At 54.7% G+C, this 24,740-nt stretch overlaps 1 protein-coding gene across 1 annotated transcript in view; it reads right to left on the bottom strand.

Annotated features, from left to right (window-relative positions):
• Nucleotides 1-21,720, bottom strand: part of LOC132805742 (integrin alpha-5-like) — a 101,684-nt gene extending 79,964 nt beyond the window's left edge. Inside the window, exons 1-3 of the mRNA XM_060820968.1 lie at nucleotides 21,659-21,720; nucleotides 15,430-15,560; nucleotides 2,152-2,243 (exon numbers count right to left, since the gene is read on the bottom strand). Of these exons, the coding sequence (XP_060676951.1) occupies nucleotides 2,152-2,243; nucleotides 15,430-15,560; nucleotides 21,659-21,720 (285 nt within the window). The remainder of the gene's footprint in view (nucleotides 1-2,151; nucleotides 2,244-15,429; nucleotides 15,561-21,658) is intronic.
• Nucleotides 21,721-24,740: the final 3,020 nt, after the last annotated feature.

The raw sequence follows: 24,740 nt of genomic DNA, 5'->3' as shown, positions 1-24,740 counted from the left end.
TATCCCCACCAGTACTGTACCCCAGTGTTATACAGGGACAGACCTGTCCCCACCAGTACTGTACCCCAGTAATATACTGTGACAGACCTGTTCCCACCAGTACTGTACCCCAGTAATATGCAGCAACAGACCTGTCCTGACCAGTACTGTACGCCAGTCTTATACAGTGACAGACCTGTCCTGACCAGTACTGTACCCCAGTGTTATACAGTGACAGACCTGTCCCCACCAGGACTGTACCCCAGTGTTATACAAGGACAGACCTGTCCCCACCAGTACTGTACCCCAGTGTTATACAGGGACAGACCTGTCCCCACCAGTACTGTACCCCAGTTTTATACTGTGACAGACCTGTTCCCACCAGGACTGTACCCCAGTGTTATACAAGGACAGACCTGTCCCCACCAGTACTGTACCCCAGTGTTATGCAGTGACAGACCTGTCTCCTTCAGTACTGTACCCCAGTGTTATACAGTCATCGACCTGTCCCCACCAGTACTGTACCCCATTGCAATACAGTGAAAGACCTGTCCCCACCAGTACTGTACACCAGTGATATGCAGTGACAGACCTGTCCCCACTAGTACTGTACCCCAGTGTTATACAGTGACAGACCTGTCCCCCCCAGTACTGTACCCCAGTGTTATACAGTGACAGACCTGTCCCCACCAGTACTGTACCCCAGTGTTATACAAGGACAGGCCTGTCCCCACCAGTACTGTACCCCGTGTTATACAGGGACAGACCTGTCCCCACCAGTACTGTACCCTACTGTTATGCAGCGACAGAGCAGACCTCACTGGAGCTGAAAGGGGTATGGGTGAGCTGCTGACATTGTTTGTGAAGGATCCCCAGAAGAAATGATGCAGGGAAGTACCCGTCAGACACTAGATGAATGCAGTTTGTCATGAGAGAGGTGATCTCAACTTCCCGGGTGGTCGGAGAATGAGGCCTGGTGTCTGAGGAAGTGGCGAGGGAGGAGGAAAGAACAGAGAGCATTGCCAGGGCAGTGGGCAAGTCAGGAGGAAGTGGCATCTGGGCCCGACGTCGTTCAATGGCCAAGTGTCAGTGACACAGCTGCTGAGAGCACCGACCCAGGGCACAACTCGAGACAATTTACTTCGAATACCGACAGTGTGGAAACAGGTCCTTCAGGCCCACAACTCCACACAGGCCATCCGAAGAGTAACCCACCCAGACCCATTCCCTATTACTCTACATTCCCGCATGACTAATGCACCTAACCTGCACATCCCTGGGCACTATGGGACAATTTAGCACGGCCAATTCACCCTAACCTGCACATCCCTGGGCACTATGGGACAATGTAACATGGCCAATCCACCCTAACCTGCACATCCCTGGGCACTATGGGACAATTTAGCATGGCCAATCCACCCTAACCTGCACATCCCTGGGCACTATGGGACAATTTAGCACGGCCAATCCACCCTACCTGCACATCCCTGGGCACTATGGGACAATTTAGCACGGCCAATCCACCCTAACCTGCACATCCCTGGGCACTATGGGACAATTTAGCACAGCCAATCCACCCTAACCTACACATCCCTGGGCACTATGGGACAATTTAGCATGGCCAATCCACCCTAACCTGCACATCCCTGGGCACTATGGGACAATTTAGCATGGCCAATTCACCCTAACCTGCACATCCCTGGGCACTATGGGACAATTTAGCACGGCCAATCCACCCTAACCTACACATCCCTGGGCACTATGGGACAATTTAGCATGGCCAATCCACCCTAACCTACACATCCCTGGGCACTATGGGACAATTTAGCATGGCCAATCCACCCTAACCTGCACATCCCTGGGCACTATGGGACAATTTAGCATGGCCAATCCACCCTAACCTGCACTTCCCTGGGCACTATGGGACAATTTAGCACAGCCAATCCACCCTAACCTGCACATCTTTGGACTGTGGGAAGAAACCAGTGGACCCAGAGGAAATCCCCTCACACACAAGGAGAATGTGCCGATATAACACAGACTGTCGCCCGAGGCTGGAATCGAACCCGGCCGCAGTGCTAACCACTGTGCCCCCGTGCCAGCCCAGTCTCTGAGTGGATGGACCCAGTGGTGTGTAACGTCCCTCATCCCCACCGCCCACTTGCGACTCACCACTATTGTGCGATTGGACGATCGAATACTTGCGCCAAACCACTGGTTGGATTTGAACTCAAGGACTTCCGTCTCGTTGTGGAGCCGGTTCCCTGCGGAAAAACACAACATACAGTCAATGGCACGCGTCTCTGCTCGGAACAAACTGCCTCATGGGTATCATTTGCCTCGATTCCCGGCCAAATCCAATCCCATTCAGAAATGTCGCCCCAGGCAGAGACATCCCCGAGTTGGGGCTGAGGAACGATCGCGACCTGACCGCACAGGGAATGCTGGGAGGGCAGCCATGAGGCGCCGGTGTGACCTTTGACCTGCAAAATGGCAAACGGGGTCACCCTCTCGGTGATTCCAGCCGCCACCATCCCATGGCTGAGTGAGTGAACAGTGGGGCCCACTCCCGACAGACTCCACGGCTGACAAACAAATGAAACGAGCCGTTTCAAGCAAATGGGGCGGGGCGGAGGAGGGGCCAACACGCGTCGAGTGGGATAGAAAAACAAATATTGCTCAGCTCGAAAGCCGAAACGGTAGCACGGATGATGCAAAGGTGTCGGAGCAAGGCTCAGAAACATTTGGGATCATCAAATATATTCACAACAGTGAATTCAAATTCTGAAGAGAAAGTCCCTCAGCAAGCTGTGGGGTGTCAGTCCTTGAGTGGGTTCAAGAGAGACAGAATATTGACAACAGCAAAAGGAAAAAGCTGGGGGGGGGTGGGGGAGCAGGGGAGTGGGATAGTGGGGGAATGTGGCACAGGGGTCAGCCAGGGTCTCGTACAGGGGATCAGGCTTGAGGGGCCAAATGGCCTATTCCTTTGCTCTCAGCCTACAGGGGAACTGTGGGGTTTCTCGTGAGCATCTGAAGACGTTTTCCAGAGCTGTTTTAGGCATCCAGGAGCAATAGAAGGAGCAGAGGCACAAACAGAGAGGTATCAAGTTTTACAGGACTTCATAGAGTCAGAGAGCATGGAGACAGACCCTTCAGCCCAACGGGTCCGTGCCGACCCTTATCCCAAACTAAACTAGTCCCATCTGGGGCCCATCTCCCTCCAAACCTTTCCTATTCATGTCCTTATCCAAATCTCTTTTAAACATTGTAACTGTACCCACATCCACCACTTCCTCAGGAAGTTCATTCCACACACGAACCACGCTCTGTGCAAAAGAAATTACCCCTCATGTCTTTTCAAAATCTCTGTCCGCTCACCTTAAACACGTGTCTCCTCGTCTTCAAATCCCCCATCACAGGGAAAAGATAAGTACCATTAACTCTCTCCATACCTCTCATTATTTTATGAACTTCTGTCAGGTCACCCCCTCAGCCTTCAGTGAAAAAAGTCCCAGCCTCTCCATATATCTCAAACCCTCCACTCCCAGCAACATCCTGGTAAATTCTTCCCTGGCTACAGGGAGAACGCTGGTAAGTGGAGTTGAAATGCCCATCAGCCATGATTGAATGGCGGAGTGGACTTGATGGGCCGAATGGCCTTACTTACACTCCTATGTCTTATGGTCTTGAATCGCTTCTGAACCCTCTCCAGCTTGAATAATATCCTTCCTATAAGAGGACGACCAGAAACTTCAGTGTTCTTTCAGAGATGAGAGGGGAGCGGGTCAATGGCGCACTTTCTTCAGTATGTTTGATTCAGGGTTCCTGACGTTGGGGGAGGTTGAGCCCCTCTGTCTCATTTCACCTCTGAGTGTCCTGTCAGTACCTCCACCTAAAGGTGGCACTGTTTCTTTACATTTGACCTCGATTGAGGGAGGGAGAGGGGACCTCCTTTGCTCAGCCCTTTGAGTGTAGGAGTTGGGACGTCATGTTGAGGTTGTACAGGACATTGGTGAGGTCGCACCTGGAGCGCAGTGTCCAGTTCTGGTCGCCCTGTTATAGGAAGGATGTTATTAAGCTGGAGAGGGTTCGGGAAAGATTTACCAAGTATCAAGGATTTACAATATAAAGAAAGGCTGAATAGGCTGGGATCTTTTTCACTGGAGCTGGAGGAGGTTGAGAGATGATCTGATATAGAGGTTTATAAAATTGTGAGGGGTACAGATAAGGTTAATGGTAGTTATCTTTTCCTGAGGATGGGGGATTTCAAGACTAGAGGATAGATATATATATATATATATTTAAGGTGACGAGAGAGAGATTTTAAAAAAAGACAAGATGAGCAATTTCTTTTGCACAGAGAGTGGTTTGTGTGAGAAATGAAATTCCTGAGGAAGTGGTGGATGTGGTTATAATTACAATGTTTTAAAGATATTTGGATAAGGAGATGAATAGGAAAGGTTTGGAGGGAGATGGGCCAGGAGCAGGCAGATGGGACTAGTTCAGTTTGGGATTAGGGTCGGCACGGACTGTATGTGTCTGTGCTGCATGATTCAAAGAACGGACTGGGTTTGAGGAACAGGCGACAGGAGTAGATGTGACGCCCAGTGGAGAGGCGGGGGTTAAACACCGAATTGAGTGCCGAATGAATCCTCCCAAATGAATGAGGGCCCTGAGAGAGCAGGGCAGCCATTTCTGGAGAAGGTCCACTTCAGTCCAGTCGCTGAAAAGTCAGTGACCTGTCCTCCACTCCCCCTTGTAAAGACAACCATACAGCACTCGCCTTGCTGTTAGCCTTGGCTGCTGGGATACGGCCCAGTCAGTGAGTACGTGCGGGTCAGCAGCACAAAGCCTGCAGTGTCTTCCAGGCCAACAGCCGCAGTTCAAAAAAAAAATCGACGGCTCTGTCTTTTCAAAGGGGCGAGTGAGGGAACTGGAGCTATTCCTGCTGAAGTTGCTCGTCCCAGCCGTCAGTGCTGACAGAACATGCCTGAGGCCTTGTTTAGGGTGGCTGGGGGCAGGAGCGGGGACCTGGCGACAGCTGAGAAGGATGAAGCCAGCAAACTGTTCTGGAGAGACCACATCAGGAGCACTGTGGGCAATTCTGGTTACCCCACCCCACCGTCCCCCACCGTCGCCCCAGCTCCTTACTGAATCAGAAAGAAAAGCTGGGGCTTCTTTCACTGGAGCGTAGAAGGTTGCAAGGCGACCTGATAGAAGTTTATAAAATCACGAGGGGCTCCCGATAGGGTTAAATGTACTTGGTTTTTTTTTCCCTCGGGTGGATGATTTCAAAAGTAGGGGGCACGTTTTTAAGGTGAGGGGAGAAAAAGTTTTTAAAAAAAAACACAAGGGTGTTACACAGACAGTGGTTCGCGTGTGGAATGAATTTCCAGAGGATGTGGTGGATGTGGGCAGGAAAGGTATCATTTCACTGGAGGCAGTTCAGAGAAGGTTCACTCGGATGATCCCTGGTGTGGAGGGATTGTCTTATGAGGAACGGTTAAACATGTTGGGACTCTACTCACTGGAGTTGAGAAGGATGAGAGGTGATCTCAGTGTAACATGTGGGATTTGTAAAGGGTTTGAGAGGGTAAATACTGAGAGGATATTTCTCCTCACGGAAGAGTCCAGGATCAGACAGTATCGTCCCAGGATAAAAGGGCACCAATTTCAGACTGAGCTGAGGAGGAATTTCTTCCCTCACAGGGTTGTGAGTCTTTGGAACTCTGTCCCACAGACAGCAGTGGCGGCAGAGTCCTTGTGTCTATTTAAGGCTGGGATCGATCTTTCCATGATCAGTCAGGGAATCCAGGGTTATGGGGAAAGGAATGTGCGGAATGTCGGATCAGCCATGATCGGATTGAATGCGGGAGCCTGAGAGGTTGAATTCTGATTTCTTGTGGTTCAAACCGACAGGCTGGTGGGCCCTGACTCGTGACTCAGCCGAGACCAAGAGTGGAAAGACCTAGATAATGGAGTCTTCGCAGTTGCCCCTCCCAGTGAGCTCAGTCAGAGGGGCTGCGTGTATCAGAGATAAAGCACTGCTCTTCAACAGAACACCCCCATTCAGTCTGCGAGCTGCCTGCTGTTTGACCCTTCAGTTCATCGAATCCAGGCCATTCGGCCCAAGTCCACACTGACCCTCCGAAGAGCAGCCCACCTACACTCACGCCCTCCTGGCCTATCACCCTGCATTTCCCCATGGCTCACCCATCTAACCTACACATCCCTGGTCACCATGGGACAATTTAGCATGGCCAATCCATCCTAACCTGCACATCCCTGGGCACTATGGGACAATTTAGCACGGTCAATCCACCCTAACCTGCACATCCCTGGACACTACGAGACAATGTAGCATGGCTAATCCACCCTACCCTGCACATCCCTGGGCACTATGGGACAATTTAGCATAGCCAATCCACCCTAACCTGCACATCCCCGGGCACTATGGGACAATTTAGCATGGCCAATCCACCCGAACCTACATATCCCTGGACACTACGAGACAATGTAGCATGGCCAATCCACCCTAACCTGCACATCCCTGGGCACTATGGGACAATTTAGCATGGCCAATCCACCCTAACCTGCACATCCCTGGGCACTATGGGACAATTTAGCATGGTCAATCCACCCTAACCTGCGCATCCCTGGGCACTACAGGGACAATTTAGCATGGCCAATCCACCCTAACTGCGCATCCCTGGGCACTATGGGACAATGTGGCGTGGTCAATCCACCCTAACCTACACATTTTTGGACTGTGGGAGGAAACTGGAGTGACACGGGCAGAATGTGCAAACTCCACACCGACAGTCACCTGAGGCTGGTTTCGAACCCAGGTCCCCAGCGCCGTGAGGCAGCAATGCTAACCACTGAGCCACTGTGCTTACACTCTGACCTCTCTGTCACCACTGTGCTTGGCTTGTTCCAATGCAGCCTAACACAAGCTCACAAAAAAGTGGCTTTTACTGCAGAGAACAGAGAGACGTCCTGAGCTGGCAGAGATCAGGTGACTTCTTACTAGCTTCAAGCTGTTTTGCTACCTCGGAACAAATCGCTCAGCTGTTCTCAGGTGGAAGGCATTTCCCATTGAGAACGAGTCACCAGTGCACAGACCAAGTGGTTACTTGCTGCAGAGTGAGTTTCCATTTTTGCCCACCCACTCCCCTCGCTGACTTCCATTTGTCCCCCAACGCCTGGACCCAGCAGCTGTGTAAATCGTGCTTGTAAAGAGGGGTCAGGTTTGTTGCGGCAACCCGAGGTTTCGGCACCAGCGCTTTTCCCACGTCAGTCCGTACTCAAAAACTGCAGAAAAGTGGAAGGTTGCAGCCTTGACAATATGAGAGGTGATTGGCCTAAAAGGAGGGGACTAATCAGCTTGCAACTTTCGGATTGCAGCCATTGGAAAGGACACTGTGTGCGAGTAAACTTAGTGAGACAAGAAACGAAAGGATTTCTCTCGCTGTTGAGCGAAAGAAAACGACACAGTGATGTAAACACGCCGTTCAGACGTGGAACGGAACCTCAAACAGCTCTTTTCCTGTGACAACTGGAATTGTGGGCGCTGCCTCACATTCTGGCCACATGGCTTCTCTCATGACTCCCATTGAGCAGGTGGAACGGTTTTTCCCAAAAAGGCTCATTCGCTTTGGGAAACGACGGACATTCCCATCTCCAGGCCCCGCCTCCAGCCCCTGGCTAATCTGTCACACTCTTCCCTCAAGGGTGACCTTTCACCTCCGACCCCACCCTCCCCCTTCGTCCCTCATGGCCTCCCCTCACACTTGACCCGAATTTCCAAAAGACACCCAACCCCACTCGCAGAAACGGGTCCTCCTCATTCGCCATTTCCTTGTGGGGTTCAGAGGTCAACGTGGAGGATGTGTCACGTGAGCGGTGCTGCGACGATTTGTCCGGCACGGATTTCAGGAGAAACGGTGAACAAGGGCCAGAAGGTGCCCAGCTCAACCTCACACCCACAGGCCGGAAAGACAGGAGCTATGTTTTCGAATGGACCCGGAATGCTGGGAGGAAACACAGCGCAGCCACCATCGTTTCCGACCCTCTCTTGCAACATGTGCAGGAAGCAGGATCTGAGGGAGCATCGAAAGACCATGAGTCATAACAACACCTGCTTCCTCTGCACAGCATCCTCTCCTGAATCACGACCTGAGGCCAAGCCTGAGAGCGAACAGGGCCAGGCCATCCGACCAGACAGAAGGCCCACAGTCACCCCGCAGCACTGACCCTCTCACAGGGGAGCACTCCCTCAGCACTGACCCTCTCACAGGGGAGCACTCCCTCAGCACTGACCCCCCGACAGTGCCCACTCCCTCAGCACTGACCCTCCGACAGTGCGGCACTCCCTCAGTACTGACCCTCCGACAGTGCGGCACTCCCTCAGCACTGACCCCCCGACAGTGCATCACTCCCTCAGCACTGACCCTCCGACAGTGCCCACTCCCTCAGCACTGACCCTCCAACAGTGCGGCACTCCCTCAGTACTGACCCTCCAACAGTGCGGGACTCCCTCAGCACTGACCCTCCGACAGTGCGGCACTCCCTCAGCACTGACCCTCCGACAGTGCCCACTCCCTCAGCACTGACCCTCCGACAGTGCCCACTCCCTCAGTACTGACCCTCCAACAGTGCAGCACTCCCTCAGCACTGACCCTCCAACAGTGCGGCACTCCCTCAGCACTGACCGTCCAACAGTGCGGCACTCCCTCAGCACTGACCGTCCAACAGTGCGACACTCCCTCAGTACTGACCCTCTGACAGTACCCACTCCCTCAGCACTAACCCTCCGACAGTGCGGCACTCCCTCAGCACTGACCCTCCGACAGTGCGGCACTCCCTCAGAACTGACCCTCCGACAGTGCGGGACTCCCTCAGCACTGATCCTCTGACAGTGCGGCAGTCCCTCAGCACTAATCCTCTGACAGTGCAGCGCTCCCTCAGCACTGACCCTCCAACTGTGCGGCACTCCCTCAGCACTGACCCTCCGACAGTGCGGCACTCCCTCAGCACTGACCCTCTGACAGCACCCACTCCCTCAGCACTGACCCTCCAACAGTGCGGCACTCCCTCAGCACTGACCCTCCGACAGTGCGGCACTCCCTCAGCACTGACCCTCCAACAGTGCGGCACTCCCTCAGAACCGACCCTCCGACAGTGTGACACTCCCTCAGCACTGACCCTCCGACAGTGCAGGACTCCCTCAGCACTGATCCTCTGACAGTGCGGCACTCCCTCAGCACTGACCCTCCGATTGTGCGGCACTCCCTCAGCACTGACTGTCCAAAAATGTGGCTCTCCCTCAGTGTTAGTGTGAGGGTGTGTGTGTCATTGTGAGGGTGAGTGTGTGTCGGCGTGAGGGTGAGTGTGTGTCCGAGTGAGGGTGAGTGTGTGTCAGCGTGAGAGTGTAAGGGTGAGTGTACGTCAGTGTGAGGGTGAGTGTGTGTTAGTGTGAGGGTGAGTGTGTGTCAGTGTGAGGGTGTAAGAGTGAGTGTGCGTCAGTGTGAGGGTGAGTGTGTGTCGATGTGAGGGTGATTATGTGTCAGTGTGAGGATGAGTGGGTGTTAATGTGAGGGTGTGTGTGTGTGTCAGTGTAAGATTGTGAGGGTGAGTGTGTGTCGGTGTGAGGGTGAGTGTGTGTCGATGTGTGAGGGTGAGTGTGTGTCAGTGTGAGCGTGAGTGTGTGTTGGTGTGAGAGTGTGAGGGTGTATGTGTCAGTGTGAGGGTGAGTGTGTGTCAGCGTAAGATTGTGAGGGTGAGTGTGTGTCGGTGTGAGGGTGAGTGTGTGTCAATGTGTGAGGGTGAGTGTGTGTCGGTGTGAGGGTGAGTGTGTGTCGGTGCGAGCGTGAGTGTGTGTTGGTGTGAGAGTGTGAGGGTGTATGTGTCAGTGTGAGGGTGAGTGTGTGTCAGCGTGAGGGTGAGTGTGTGACAGTGTGAGAGTGAGTGTGTGTCGGTGAAGGGTGAGTGTATGTCGGTGTGAGAGTGTGAGGGTGAGTGTGTATTGGTGTGAGAGTGTGAGGGTGAGTGTGTGTCAATGTGAGGGTGAGTGTGTGTCAATGTGAGGGTGTGAGGGTGAGTGTGTATTGGTGTGAGAGTGTGAGGGTGAGTGTGTGTCAGTGTGAGAGTGTGAGGGTGAGTGTGTGTCGGTGTGTGGGTGAGTGGTTGTGCAGGAAGTGACCCGCTCTGTCTGCCCCGGGCCTAGTACACAGCCCAGCCTCACCCCGTTGAGGCGCTTGAGTATCCAAGGCTGTCCTTGCCTGCTTGTCCCCTCCTCTGTGGCCATGGACAATGCTCCTCAGCAGCCTTCCAGCTGCATGGAAGGGGCAACTCTGAGGAGGAGGAGGGGCTTTTACTGATGCCTGACCACCCCCCTCTGAGTGCCAATCAAATTCCATTAGTCAGCTTCACAGAGGTGAACTCTTGGGGCGGGGTCTGATGGAGGCAGTCCAACCACTGGCACCCTGGAGCCCGGGCAAACCTCCACCTTCAGCACAGAGGTCCCATACAGAGGGCAGAGGTCACCTGCAGGGGGCAGAGGTCACATACAGGGGGCAGAGGTCCCATACAGAGGGCAGAGGTCACCTACAGGGGGCAGAGGTCCCATACAGAGGGCAGAGGTCACCTGCACGGGGCAGAGGTACACACAGGGGGCAGAGGTCATAGACAGGGGGCAGAGGTCACGCACAGGGAGCAGTGGTCCCATACAGAGGGCAGAGGTCACCTACAGGGGGCAGAGGTCACCCACAGGGGGCAGAGGTCCCATACAGAGGGCAGAGGTCACCTACAGGGGGCAGAGGTCACACACAGGGGGCAGAGGTCACCTGCAGGGGGCAGAGGTCACACACAGAGGGCAGAGGTCACCTACAGGGGGCAGAGGTCCATACAGAGGGCAGAGGTCACCTGCAGGGGCCAGAGGTCACACACAGAGGGCAGAGGTCACCCACAGGGGGCAGAGGTCCCATACAGAGGGCAGAGGTCACCTGCATGGGGCAGAGGTACACACAGGGGGCAGAGGTCATAGACAGGCGGCAGAGGTCACGCACAGGGAGCAGAGGTCCCATACACGGGGCAAAGGTCACACACAGGAAACAGAGGTCACGCACAGGGAGCAGAGGACACCTACAGGGGCAAAGGTCATGCACAGGGGGCAGAGGTCACGTACAGGGAGCAGAAGTCATGTACAGGGACAGAGGTCCCATACAGGAGGCAAAGGTCATGTATAGGGGGAAGAGGTCACCTACAGGGGTGAAGGGCATGTACAGGGGGCAGAGGTAAATTACAGGGGGCAGAGGTCACCTACAAGGGGGCAGAGGTCCCATACAGGGGACGAAGTTCATGTACGGGGCAGAGGTCACCTACAGGGGGCAAAGGGCATGTACAGGGGGCAGAGGTCACACATGGGGGCAGAGGTCATGTAACTGGGTGAAGGTCATGCATGTGGGCAGAGATCACATACAGAGTGCAGAGGTCACGGACAGGGGCAGAGGTCATGTACGGGTCAGAAATCACGTAGAGGGGGCAGAGGTCATGTACAGGGGACGGAGGTCTTGTACAGATTGTGTAGGTCATGTACCAGAATGTAGAAGTCACGTAAAGAGGGTGGAGGTCAGGTGCAGAGGTCACATATGCAGGGTGTGGGCCACAAATGGAGGTTAGAGGTCATGTACGGAGGATGGAGGTCATTTTTAGAGGGCAGAGGCCACATACAGAAGGAAATAGTCTGCCCAGAATTGAACAGGCAAACTGCCAGCATTGGTTTCATAAGATCTCTCTCTCTCTCTCTCTCTCTCTCTTTCTCTTTCTCGTAGTTGAGGCTTTCAGAAGGCTCCCTCAGCAAGGGACAAAAGCTGAGGGTTAGGATGGGGAGAGAGAGAGGAAGGAGGAGGGAGGGGGGAGGGAAAAGGGAAGGGGAGGGAGAGGGAGCCTGGAGCGTCGGAGGCTGGGGGGTGACCTTATAGAGGTTTACAAAATCATGAGGGGCATGGATAGGGTAAATAGACAAAGTCTTTTCCCTGGGGTGGGGGAGTCCAGAACTAGAGGGTATAGGTTTAGGGTGAGAGTGGAAAGATATAAAAGAGACCTAAGGGGCAACATTTTCACACAGAGGGTGGTACGTGTATGGAATGAGCTGCCAGAGGAAGTGGTGGAGGCTGGGACAATTACAACATTTAAGAGGCATTTGGATGGGTATATGAATAGGAAGGGTTTGGAGGGATATGGGCCGGGTGCTGGCAGGTGGGACTAGATTGGGTTGGGATATCTGGCCGGCATGGACGGGTTGGGCCGAAGGGTCTGTTTCCGTGCTGTACATCTCTATGACTCTACGAGAGGAGAAGGGAGAGGGGGACAGGGAGGAGAGGGGGAGGGTGGGGGAGGGAGAAGGCGGAGGGGAGGAGAGGGGGAGGGGAGGAGGGAGAGAGAGAGAGAGAAGGGGAGGGAGAGAGAAGGGGAGGGAGAGAGAAGGGGAGGGAGAGAGAGAAGTGGAAGAGAGGGAGAGGGAGAAGGGGAGGAGAAGGGGAGGGGAGGAGGGGGAGGGGAAGGGGGAGGGGGAGGGGGGGAGGGGGAGAGGAGAGGGGGAGGGGAGAGGGGAGAGAGGGGAGAGGGGGAAGGGGAGAGGGGTGAGGGGGAGGGGGAGGGGAAGGGGAGAGGGGGGAGGGGAAGGGGAGAGGGGAGGGGGGGAGAGGGGGAAGGGGAGAGGGGTGAGGGGGAGGGGGAGGGGAAGGGGAGAGGGGGGAGGGGAGGGGAGAGGGGAGGGGGGAGGGGAGGGGGGGGAGGAGAGGGGGGAGGGGGAGGGGAAGGGGAGAGGGGGGAGGGGAAGGGGAGAGGGGAGGGGGAGGGGAGGGGGGGAGGAGAGGGGGAGGGGGAGGGGGAGAGAGGGGGGAGGGGGAGGGGAGAGGGGAGAGGGGGGAGAGGGGAGAGGGGGGAGGGGAGAGGGGTGAGGGGGGAGGTAGAGGGAGAAGTGCAGGAGTGGGAGAGGGGGGGAGGGAGAAAGGGAGGGAAGGGAGAGGGTAGGGGAGGTGAGAGGGGGAGGGGAGTGGGGAGAGGAGAGGGGGAGGGGGGGCGGGGGGAGGGGAGAGGGAGAAGGGGAGGAGGGGGGGGGAGAGGGAGAAGGGGAGGGGAGGGGAGAGAGAGAAAGGGAGGAGAGGGGGAGGGGAGAGGGAGTAGTGGAGGAGAGGGGGAGGGGAGGTAAGGGGGAGGGGAGGGGAGGGGAGATGGTGGAGGGAGAGGGAGAGGGGGGAGTGGAGAGGGAGGGGAGGGAGGGGAGATGGAGGGGAGGGAGGGGAGAGGGAGGGGAGGGAGGGGAGAGGGAGAGGGGGGAGGGAGGGGGAGGGGAGGGGAGGGAGGGGGAGAGGGAGAGGGGGGAGGGAGGGGGAGGGGAGGGGAGGGAGGGGAGAGGGAGAGGGGGGAGGGAGGGGGAGGGGAGGAGAGGGGGAGGGGCGAGGGAGAAGATGGAGCAGAGAAGGGCGAGCGGAGAGGGAAAGGGAGAGGGGAGAAGGGGGAGGGGGAGGGAGGGACAGAGGGAGGGGAGAAGATGGACGGAAAGGGGTAGGTGAGGGAGAGTGGGGGGAGCGAAGAGCGGGGAGGGGGAAGGGGCACGTGGCATCAACTGCCTTTGTGCATTGGACAGGGATTGTGTCCAGGGGCTGGGGGGGGGGGGGGGTTCCCTATTGCTGTTACCCCTCCACAGACAAACAGCAGCATGTCCCTGAGGTAGAACGTTGCTGCTGTGTGCCCTGTGTGCCTCCACACCAGCTCCCTGTGGGATGGGGTGGCCGAGGCGGGGGGGGGAACCTCGTGACGGTGATTTTGGCCTAGGCGAGGATTTCAACATCCACCATGCCAAGACTTCAGGCTCAAATATAAACTCCTTCCAACTTCACGTCACACATGAACTTTGATCTCCTTAGGGAAATAAAACTTGGTTGAGCTGCAACACTGCTCTTAATACACACAAAAGAAACAAAATCACTTGGTCTAGTCTCTGTTTCTATAAAATGGAGACAAACGCCTCTCTCCCCCTGTGCGAGACAGTTCTGGCTCAGATCCATGTTTTTTTTTCCCCCATAGTTAGCACAAAGACCTACTACAAGAGAATTCCCATTTGGTTTTCATATCTCTCTTCCACATGTTGCAATAATTTATTTTTTCAGAGAGGGCTAGAAAAAAAAAGTGCCTGGAGGGCAATGAAATGTGCAGTGGTTTGAGTGTAGACCAAACACAACCCCCGAGTCTGTTTTAGGTTTTAAAGCAGAAAGTCACGACTTGCTTTCTCCTTCAGTCAATCTCATTCCCCCAGCAAACAGGACTAGGCCTCAGGCTCCTAACTTGGACTGGCTGACGCTTTGGGGTTCTGCAGTAACTGGCTCTCCCAGACAATTGGGTGCCGTCACCTCATTGGCACAACACAAAGTCAGGGGGGAAGGAGGCGCCCCGCTAAAGGTTTGCAGTAGGCTGCTGCACGAGCAAACAGGACTAGGCCTCAGGCTCCTAACTTGGAGAGCATGGGGTCCGGTTCACTGTCACTGGGTCGGATTCCTGGGACCGCAAAGGAAAATGTGTGCCACTCTCTTCAGGAGGAAAAAGATGGTACCTCTGAGGAACCAAAACCAATCCAGGTGACCAAGTCCAAATTCCAATCGAACATCAGGCCGGAAAGGAGGAAGCTTAGAGCAATTGTGGGGCATTTGTCCACGGATCCCTGAAGGACAGGTTAATGGGGAAGGTTAAGAGCCATTTACCTTTATCAATCACGGTCTAGATGATAAGAGCAGGGAGGTGAGGTGGGAGCTGTACCGGACTCTGGTCACGTCCCAGCTGAAGGACTGTGTGCAGTTCTGGTCCCCCCACTGTAGGAAGGATGGGATTGTACCGGAGGGGGAGCAGAGGAGGATCACCAGGATGGAACGGTTTAGCGATGATAGAGGGCTGGACAGGCTGGGGTTGTCATCTGTCGAGCAGAGAAAGTTCATGGGGGCAGGGGAACGTGACAGACGTGGATAAGATTATGTGGGGTGTGAACAGGGTAGATAGGAAGCGGCTGTTCCCCTCCATCAAGAACAAGCAGAGAGAGAATTTGGAAGTGAAAGGTTTTGGAGGATTTGAGAAAAATGATTGTCACCCAGAGGGTGGGAGGGGGTCAGGGGTGCACTGCCAAGGAGGGGAGTTGATGTAACAGTTCCTGGATGAGCGCTGGAAATGGAAGAACATTCAAGGCTGCGGGCCTAGTCTGGGAAAGTAGGATTAGTGCTAATGGGTCAGCACAGACTCCATTGACCGAATGGTCTTCGCACTGCGGCTCCATGAGCCCAGAAACTGAGTAATGATCCAATCTTTCAGCTCAAAGATGAGAAGGACAGACAAGGTGAGTGTGGCTCTGGCCCTACAGAGAGGACAGCGCGTGTCAGATAAAACCGAAACGATTACCTGTCAGATCAAAGGGGAGCTGCACGCAGTCGGTCCCATTGGTGTCCCAGGCACAAGAATAGACAGCCCCGGCCTCGGTTATGTTCGGTTGGCTGGTGTTAGCTTTCGGAGCTCCGACCAGCACACTCGGCCTGAAGGAACACAAAGCGACACAGCTCAGAGGGAGGAAGCAGACCACAAACATATTGCCCCCTCACAGTCCCTCCCCCAAGACACAGTGCAGCAACCAACACTCTGTATCTAACCCTGTGCTGTCCCTGTCCTGGGAGTGTTTGATAGGGGACAGTGTAGAGGGAGCTTTACTCTGTATCTAACCCGTGCTGTCCCTGTCCTGGGAGTGTTTGATGGGGGAGACAGTGTAGAGGTAACTTTACTCTGTATCTAACCCCGTGCTGTCCCTGTCCTGGGAGTGTTTGATAGGGGGACAGTGTAGAGGGAGCTTTACTCTGTATCTAACCCCGTGCTGTCCCTGTCCTGGGAGTGTTTGATGGGGGAGACAGTGTAGAGGTAACTTTACTCTGTATCTAACCCCGTGCTGTCCCTGTCCTGGGAGTGTTTGATAGGGGGACAGTGTAGAGGGAGCTTTACTCTGTATCTAACTCCGTGCTGTCCCTGTCCTGGGAGTGTTTGATGGGGGAGACAGTGTAGAGGTAACTTTACTCTGTATCTAACCCCGTGCTGTCCCTGTCCTGGGAGTGTTTGATAGGGGGACAGTGTAGAGGGAGCTTTACTCTGTATCTAACCCGTGCTGTCCCTGTCCTGGGAGTGTTTGATGGGGGGACAGTGTAGAGGAAGCTTTACTCTGTATCTAACCCCGTGCTGTGCCTGTCCTGGGAGTGTTTGATAGGGGGACAGTGTAGAGGGAGCTTTACTCTGTATCTAACTCCGTGCTGTCCCTGTCCTGGGAGTGTTTGATGGGGGAGACAGTGTAGAGGTAACTTTACTCTGTATCTAACCCCGTGCTGTCCTGTCCTGGGAGTGTTTGATAGGGGGACAGTGTAGAGGGAGCTTTACTCTGTATCTAACCCCGTGCTGTCCCTGTCCTGGGAGTGTTTGATGGGGGGACAGTGTAGAGGAAGCTTTACTCTGTATCTAACCCCGTGCTGTGCCTGTCCTGGGAGTGTTTGATAGGGGGACAGTGTAGAGGGAGCTTTACTCTGTATCTAACCCGTGCTGTCCCTGTCCTGGGAATGTTTGATGGGGGGGACAGTGTAGAGGAAACTTTACTCTGTATCTAACCCTGTGCTGGCCCTGTCCTGGGAGTGTTTGATGGGGGGACAGTGTAGAGGGAGCCTTACTCACTGAGCCATGAGGACACTTGTGTTCGGGTTAGGGGGCAGATCCCTGATATTGTAAATGTTGAAGGCACTTTGGCAGCACCCACAGCGGGAACCAAATGAGGCGTCCAGCTGCCTGGAGCTCCGATCGCAGTGTGCTGGTCTGAACCATGTGGGTGGTATTCCCCTCTCTGAGCTGAGACGGAGTACGACACACTTTCACAACAGCGTCAAGCCGGGAGAAAAGCATCCACGCTGTCAGGCAGGCTGGCAGCGCTTGAGGGCAGTGAGAGATAGACCGAAAAATGCTGGCTTTGCCCGCTGTGCCCACATCCCATTTCTCCTTTTTGACAAAGGCAGTTGGCAGCCCCTCCCCTGTGTGGATACGTTCAATAGTGGATGGCCAACAGCCCCTGAGAATCCCTCTGTCTTCTCAAACCGAACGAAACAAACCTCACTTAGAGACAAATTAGTGACAGCTCAATGTGATGGCATGCCCTGCCCAGTGTCTGATTGTTCAAAGACTTGGTTGCGGGCACAGTGCCAGTGCTTTGATGTTGAATATGTAGCCCTCGGTACTTGGCACTCTTCTTTCTCTCTCTCTCTCTCTCTCTCTCACACACTCACTCACTCACTCCAGCCAGCAGATACAAATAATTTTTAAAGTAAAGGTCAGTTTGGCGGGAGGGGGGGCATGGCAGGGAGGAGGGGCATCTCTCCTGGAGCAGAATTTCACCAAAGCATTTCTCTCGCTTGCTGGGCAACGCTGGCATTGCGGGGCATGTGCAGGGAATCCTGGGAAAGGGAGCGGTGCCACTGCAGTGCCCACACGACAGGCAGCAGGTGAGGCCGCGCCCCACCTTTTCTTCGCCCCGAAAGATGAAAAAGTTGCAGCCAATCAAGCGGCGAGAGGTCACCCCTCCCACCCCGTTAACAAACCACCTTGGGAGCCGGTCCTCGCACAGCAAGATCCCACAAATCGTATCAGTGGACAAAGTTAAAAATCACACAGCGGCCTGGTGATAGTCCAACAGGTTTCCTTGGAAGCAGTGGCTTTCGGAGCGCTGCTCCTTCATCAGGTGGTTTCATTTAGAAGTGGGTCAACCCCAGGGCAACACTGGCACCCTCCACATCTCAAGAAAGCTGAACAGAGAGTCCAACTCAGTCGAATGCAGACAAGAAGCCCCCCCCCGCCTCCAACCCCTACCCCAACCCCTGCTATCCGAAAGCATTCCTATCAAACCTTTTGTAAGGCTCAAGCTAATAAATATATTTAGAAAAAAAGACCTTTCGTAAGCCAAAATGGCGGAAAGCGAAGAAGCGTCAATTCTTGTAAAAGCAAAAAATCTTCTTTGGATTTCTTTTGATTAGGCCGTAGTGTAGGTCTTTGGTAAAAGCAAAGTGGGGTAAAGCGAACTTGTGAAAAGTGGGGGTTACCTGTCCTTGCTCATCGCCAAGAAAGACTGGTGAGAGACAGTCTGGCAGAAGGATCTAATTCTGTATCAGAGCGCACGCACTGTAAACGTGACGGCTGTATGTGCTCCATGACCCCGGATTAACCAAAGATTATGACCCTCCCGATCAGCACATGGGGGACTGGATGGGAAGCTAGCCCCAAGCGCTCCCTTGGCTTCAAACAGCGAAACATTGCATGGATCCTTTCGCGCTTCTCAAACCAGGTCTGCTTTTCCGCCCAACCCACCCCTAGCCAGTTCAAAATGGATCAGCAGGCAGTGGGGAGGGGAGCAATTGCTCACAATCAGCCTCAGGACCTCCGAGAGACGGTGGGGGGAGATGGGGGGAGAGAAAGAGAGGGGGGGGTGGGGGGAGACAGAGAGTGGATAGAGAGGGGGAAGAGTGAGGAAAGAGAGAGGGGGAGAGAGAGAAGGAGAGAGAGAGGGGAGAGAGAGAGAGGGGGGGAGAGAGAGAGGGGGTCAAGAGAGGGAGAGGGGGCAGAGAGTGGGGGACAGAGAGGGAAGATAGGGGGGAGAGAGAGGGGGAGGGGGGAGAGAGCGAGAGGTGGGAGAGAGTGGGAGAGGGGAGAGAGAGAAGCGGGAGAGAGAGAGAGGGGGAGAGAAAGAGGGAGAGAGAGACGGCAGAGACAGGGAGGGGGAGAGAGAGAGAGAGGAGAGGGGAGAGAGAGGGGGGAAGGGGGAGAGAGAGAGAGGGAGAGAGGGGGGGAGAGGGGAGAGAGAGAGACAGGGAGAGAGAGAGAGAGGGGGAGAGAGAGAGGGAAGAGAAAGGGGGGGAGAGAGAGGGGGAGAGAGTGGGGGGAGAAGGGGGAGAGATAGAGAGGTGGAAGAGAGGGGAGAGAGAGGGGGAGAGAGAGAGGGGGAGAGAGGAGGGGAGAGACTGGGCGGAGAGAGGGGAGAGAGAGAGAGGGGGGAGAGAGCAAGAGTGGAGAGAGAGGGGGGGGAGAGGGGGAGAGAGAGGGGGTGAGAAAGACAGAGGGGGAGAGAGAGACAGAGAGAGGAGAGAGAGAGGGGGCACTTCAAAGATTGTCCCCCTTCCTGTTTCCTTGGACCCATGCTCGAGGCGAAAGAGGAGGGAAGGTGGCAGTTTGAGGGGAGGGTCTGGCTACCTTATCCTCGGTGGGACTGGGATCAAGCTGGGGCGGGCGGGGGGAGGGGAAGGCAACCACTGACGTGACTAAGCGGGCATCAGCCAAGGGGAGGTTTCCTCCCTTCAGTCCAGCCCACGCCCTTCAGCTGGTTTCTCTTTTCCTCATCCTGACTGAGCAACTTCCTGACACATTTCGATTTCCCTCCACCCGCACAGACGCGAAATAAGAAGATGCTGCAAATCTTGACAGCTCTCTCTCTCTCTCTGTTCTCCCGCCCTGGGCACTGTTAAAGGGAACTCGCCCAGCTCTCGCTGTTCTGACCAAGTTTCCCATCAGAAAGCACTTTGTCCTTCCCTTCCCGGTGGCGTTCCAGCAGGAAGTGCTTTCAGTGTGCGGACTGAAGGCCCAACCTTACTCCCACACGAGGCCTGGCTCCAAGAACCCGGCGCAGGATCCCTTGCAACAAATCGGGGCCATCTCGGGTGTACGGATTTGCTCAGCCAGGCGAAGGACATTGAAGGAAGGGATGGACATTGCGCCCTTGAGCCTGCTACCCCATTCATCATGATCATGGCTGATCATCCAACTCAGTCATACAATCAGAGAATAAAATCCGAGAATCCTCACCGTGCAGAATCAGGCCCTTCAGCTCAACCAGTCCACACTGACCCTCCAAAGAATAACCCACCCAGAGCCATTCCCCTGCCCTACATTTACCCCTGACTCATACACCTAACCTGCACATCCCTGGGCACGATGGGACAATTTAGCATGGCCAATCCACCCTAACCTGCACATCCCTGGACACTATGGGACAATTTAGCGTGGCTAATCCACCCTAACCTGCACATCCCTGGGCACGATGGGACAATTTAGCATGGCCAATCCACCCTAACCTGCACATCCCTGGGCACTATGGGACAATTTAGCATGGCCAATCCACCCTAACCTGCACATCCCTGGGCTGTATGGGACAATTTAGCACGGCCAATCCACCCTAACCTGCACATCCCTGGGCACTATGGGACAATTTAGCACAGCCAATCCACCCTAACCTGCACATCCCTGGACACTATGGGACAATTTAGCATGGCCAATCCACCCTAACCTACACATCCCTGGGCACTATGGGACAATTTAACATGGCCAATCCACCCTAACCTGCACATCCCTGGGCACTATGGGACAATTTAGCACGGCCAATCCATCCTAACCTGCACATCCCTGGGCACTATGGGACAATGTAACACGGCCAATTCACCCTAACCTACACATCATCGGACTGTGGGAGGAAACCCACACAGACACAGGGCGAATGTGCAAACTGCACACAGACAGTCAACCGAAGGTGGAATTGAACCCAGATCCCTGGTACTGTGAGGCAGCAGTGCTAACCACTGAGCCACTGTGCTGTCTTTCTCATTGGAAGTGGTGGTGAGTTTGGAAGGTGCTGTCTGAGGATCTTTGGTGAATTCCTGCAGTGCACCTTGTAGATGGTACACACTGCTGTTACTGAGCGTCGGTGGGGGGAGGGAGGGGATGGTACACACTGCTGTTACTGAGCGTCGGTGGGGGGGAGGGAGGGGATGGTACACACTGCTGTTACTGAGCGTCGGTGGGGGGAGGGAGGGGATGGTACACACTGCTGTTACTGAGCGTCGGTGGGGGGAAGGGAGGGGATGGTACACACTGCTGTTACTGAGCGTCGGTGGGGGGAGGGAGGGGATGGTACACACTGCTGTTACTGAGCGTCGGTGGGGGGAGGGAGGGGATGGTACACACTGCTGTTACTGAGCGTCGGTGGGGGGAGGGAGGGGATGGTACACACTGCTGTTACTGAGCGTCGGTGGGGGGGAGGGAGGGGATGGTACACACTGCTGTTACTGAGCGTCGGTAGGGGGAGGGAGGGGATGGTACACACTGCTGTTACTGAGCGTCGGTGGGGGGGAGGGAGGGGATGGTACACACTGCTGTTACTGAGCGTCGGTGGGGGGGAGGGAGGGGATGGTACACACTGCTGTTACTGAGCGTCGGTGGGGGGAGGGAGGGGATGGTACACACTGCTGTTACTGAGCGTCGGTGGGGGGAGGGAGGGGATGGTACACACTGCTGTTACTGAGCGTCGGTGGGGGGAGGGAGGGGATGGTACACACTGCTGTTACTGAGCGTCGGTGGGGGGAGGGAGGGGGTGTTTGTGGATGTGGGGCCAATCAAGCGGCTGCTTTGTCCTGGATGGTGTCGAGCTTCTTGAGTGTTGTTGGAGCTGCCCCCATCCAGGGGCAAGTGGGGAGTATTCCATCACCCTCCTGACTTGTGCCTTGGAGATGGTGGGACAGGCTTCGGGGAGTCAGGAGGGGAGTTACTCGCTGCAGGATTCCCAGCCTCTGACCTGCTCTTGTAGCCTCTGTCCTTCTGTAGCTGGTTCAGTTTCTGGTCAATGGCGAACCCCATGACGTTGGTCGTAGGGTGATTCAGGGACGGTCACACCATTGAATGCCAAGGGAGTGATGGTTAGATTCTCTTTGTTGGAGACAGCCATTGTGTGGCAAGGACATTATTTTTCAAAGAATCCCTTCAATGTGGAAGCAGAGTATTTGGCCTGTCGAGTCCACACTGACCCTCTGAAGAGCATGCCTCCCAGAGCTCTCCCCTCCACCCTCTCCACCCTATCCCTGCAACCCTGGATTTCCCATGGCTAACACACCTCACCTGAAACATCCCCTGGCTGCCTCGGGGCAATTTAGCACGGCCAATCCTACACTCGTTTTACTGCAACTTCCATATAAACTGTGACTTCTCAATAAACTTCAGTCACTTTGTTGACCTGAAACGTCAACCCGTCCATTGACATTGCTCTCTCTGCTGAATAATTTTTCTGCTTATATTTCAGCATTCTGATTTTGCTTCTGTTCTCAGTTAGCCCTGATAGTCATTTTTTTTAAAAAATGTATCCCTTGATTGGTCAGGGTGATAGTTTGGCCCTCCCATCAGCCCGGGGGAGGGAAAAGCAAAATTCTTATCGCAGATGAAAGCTGGCTCGCCTGCAGGCAAATGTGTTTCCTTCATTTCTGACCCGGTGCCAACACGCAACCCACTGCCGGTCTGTCTTTGCAGCATCTGGTAATGTGGCAATTAAAAAATGAGACACATTCTGTTTAACAGCAGTGACGTTTCTGGGGAGGGGAGGGGGTGTGGGTACATGAACAGACCTGCACATGCTCACCTCACCGTGAGCCAGACTTGACCACATCTGAACAGCTTGTGCTCTGCCACCATTCCCCTGCCCTGCCAGCCAGCAGAACGTGCCGCCTCTGCCTGTCTCAGGGAGCAAGGGGAAGTGTAACCAGTGACTCACAGGAGATACACTTACTCATGGAGACTCTGATTCAGATCCCATCCCTGTTGCCTCATCTTTTGTGCTGGAAGAGTCAGGGCCTGGGAGCGTCGCAGCTGCCTGTTTTTGAGGGAAGGAGGTGGTCAGTGATGGGGAAAGGAAGCCTGTGGGGGCCTGACTGGCAGTCAAGAAAAGCGTGATGTTCCCAAGGCTTTGCACCGGGATGCTTATTCCTTCCACTCAAGAAAGGAGGCCGTTTCCTGACATTGTCTGGAGACAAAGTCCTTCCGGCTAGGAGGGCGCTCTCCCCGGGCAAGGGGTGGGGGAGAGGGGATGCACAGCCGCAGACCCACAGAACAGGGTCAGCAAACAGGCCTCTCACTGTGGGTGGGGGACATGAGGTCAAATCACAGCTGGGGGAATTTTACATTTATTTCAGAAATTGGGAATTGAAAGCTTGTCTGAGTAATAGAAGGAAAGTAGCCCATAAGCAAACCTGATGGAGGGCTTTTGTCCGAGATGTTGATTCTCCTGCTCCCCAAGTGCTGCCAGACCTGCTGTGCTTTTCCAGCACCACACCTTCCAGCATCTGCAGGCCTCACTCCTGCCAGAAGCCCTTCTAGCCTGCTCTGCTGTTCAATAAGACCACAGCTGACACAGCTCTACATTCAGGCACAGCCCCCCTCTCACCCCTCACCCCTCACCCCCACCCCGACCCCCGGAGAATTTTTCATCTCCTTGGAATCCCTACACAGTGGAAGCAAGCCATGCTAAATTGTCCCATAGTGTCCAGGGATGTGCAGGTTAGGGTGGATTGGCCATGCTAAATTGTCCCATAGTGCCCAGGGATGTGCAGGTTAGGGTGGATTGGCCATGCTAAATTGTCCCATAGTGTCCAGGGATGTGCAGGTTAGGGTGGATTGGCCGTGCTAAATTGTCCCATAGTGCCAGGGATGTGCAGGTTAGGGTGGATTGGCCATGCTAAATTGTCCCATAGTGCCCAGGGATGTGCAGGTTAGTGTGGATTGGCCATGCTAAATTGTCCCATAGTGCCCAGGGATGTGCAGGTTAGTGTGGATTGGCCATGCTAAATTGTCCATAGTGCCCAGGGATGTGCAGGTTAGGGTGGATTGGTTATGCTAAATTGTCCCATAGTGCCCAGGGATGTGCTGGTTAGGGTGGATTGGCCGTGCTAAATTGTCCCATAGTGTCCAGGGATGTGCAGGTTAGGGTGGATTGGCCATGATAAATTGTCCCATAGTGCCCAGGGATGTGCAGGTTAGGGTGGATTGGCCATGCTAAATTGTCCCATAGTGCCCAGGGATGTGCAGGTTAGGGTGGATTGGCCATGCTAAATTGTCCCATAGTGCCAGGGATGTGCAGGTTAGTGTGGATTGGCCATGCTAAATTGTCCCATAGTGCCCAGGGATGTGCAGGTTAGGGTGGATTGGCCATGCTAAATTGTCCATAGTGCCCAGGGATGTGCAGGTTAGGGTGGGATTGGCCATGCTAAATTGTCCCATAGTGCCCAGGGATGTGCTGGTTAGGGTGGATTGGCCGTGCTAAATTGTCCCATAGTGTCCAGGGATGTGCAGGTTAGGGTGGATTGGCCATGATAAATTGTCCCATAGTGCCCAGGGATGTGCAGGTTAGTGTGGATTGGCCATGCTAAATTGTCCCATAGTGCCCAGGGATGTGCAGGTTAGGGTGGGATTGGCCATGCTAAATTGTCCCATAGTGCTCAGGGATGTGCAGGTTAGGGTGGGATTGACCATGTTAAATTGTCCCATAGTGTCCAGGGATGTGCAGGTTAGGGTGGATTGGCCATGCTAAATTGTCCCATAGTGTCCAGGGATGTGCAGGTTAGGGTGGATTGGCCATGCTAAATTGTCCCATAGTGCCCAGGGATGTGTAGGTTAGGGTGGATTGGCCATGCTAAATTGTCCCATAGTGTCCAGGGATGTGTAGGTTAGGGTGGATTGGCCGTGCTAAATTGTCCCATAGTGCCCAGGGATGTGGAGGTTAGGGTGGATTGGCCGTGCTAAATTGTCCCATAGTGCCCAGGGATGTGCAGGTTAGGGTGGATTGGCCGTGCTAAATTGTCCCATAGTGTCCAGGGATGTGGAGGTTAGATGCA

The sequence above is a fragment of the Hemiscyllium ocellatum genome, chromosome X (genome assembly GCF_020745735.1).
Source record: "Hemiscyllium ocellatum isolate sHemOce1 chromosome X, sHemOce1.pat.X.cur, whole genome shotgun sequence".
In the NCBI taxonomy this organism is placed as follows: domain Eukaryota; kingdom Metazoa; phylum Chordata; class Chondrichthyes; order Orectolobiformes; family Hemiscylliidae; genus Hemiscyllium; species Hemiscyllium ocellatum.
This window is presented reverse-complemented; position numbering and strand designations above follow the sequence as displayed.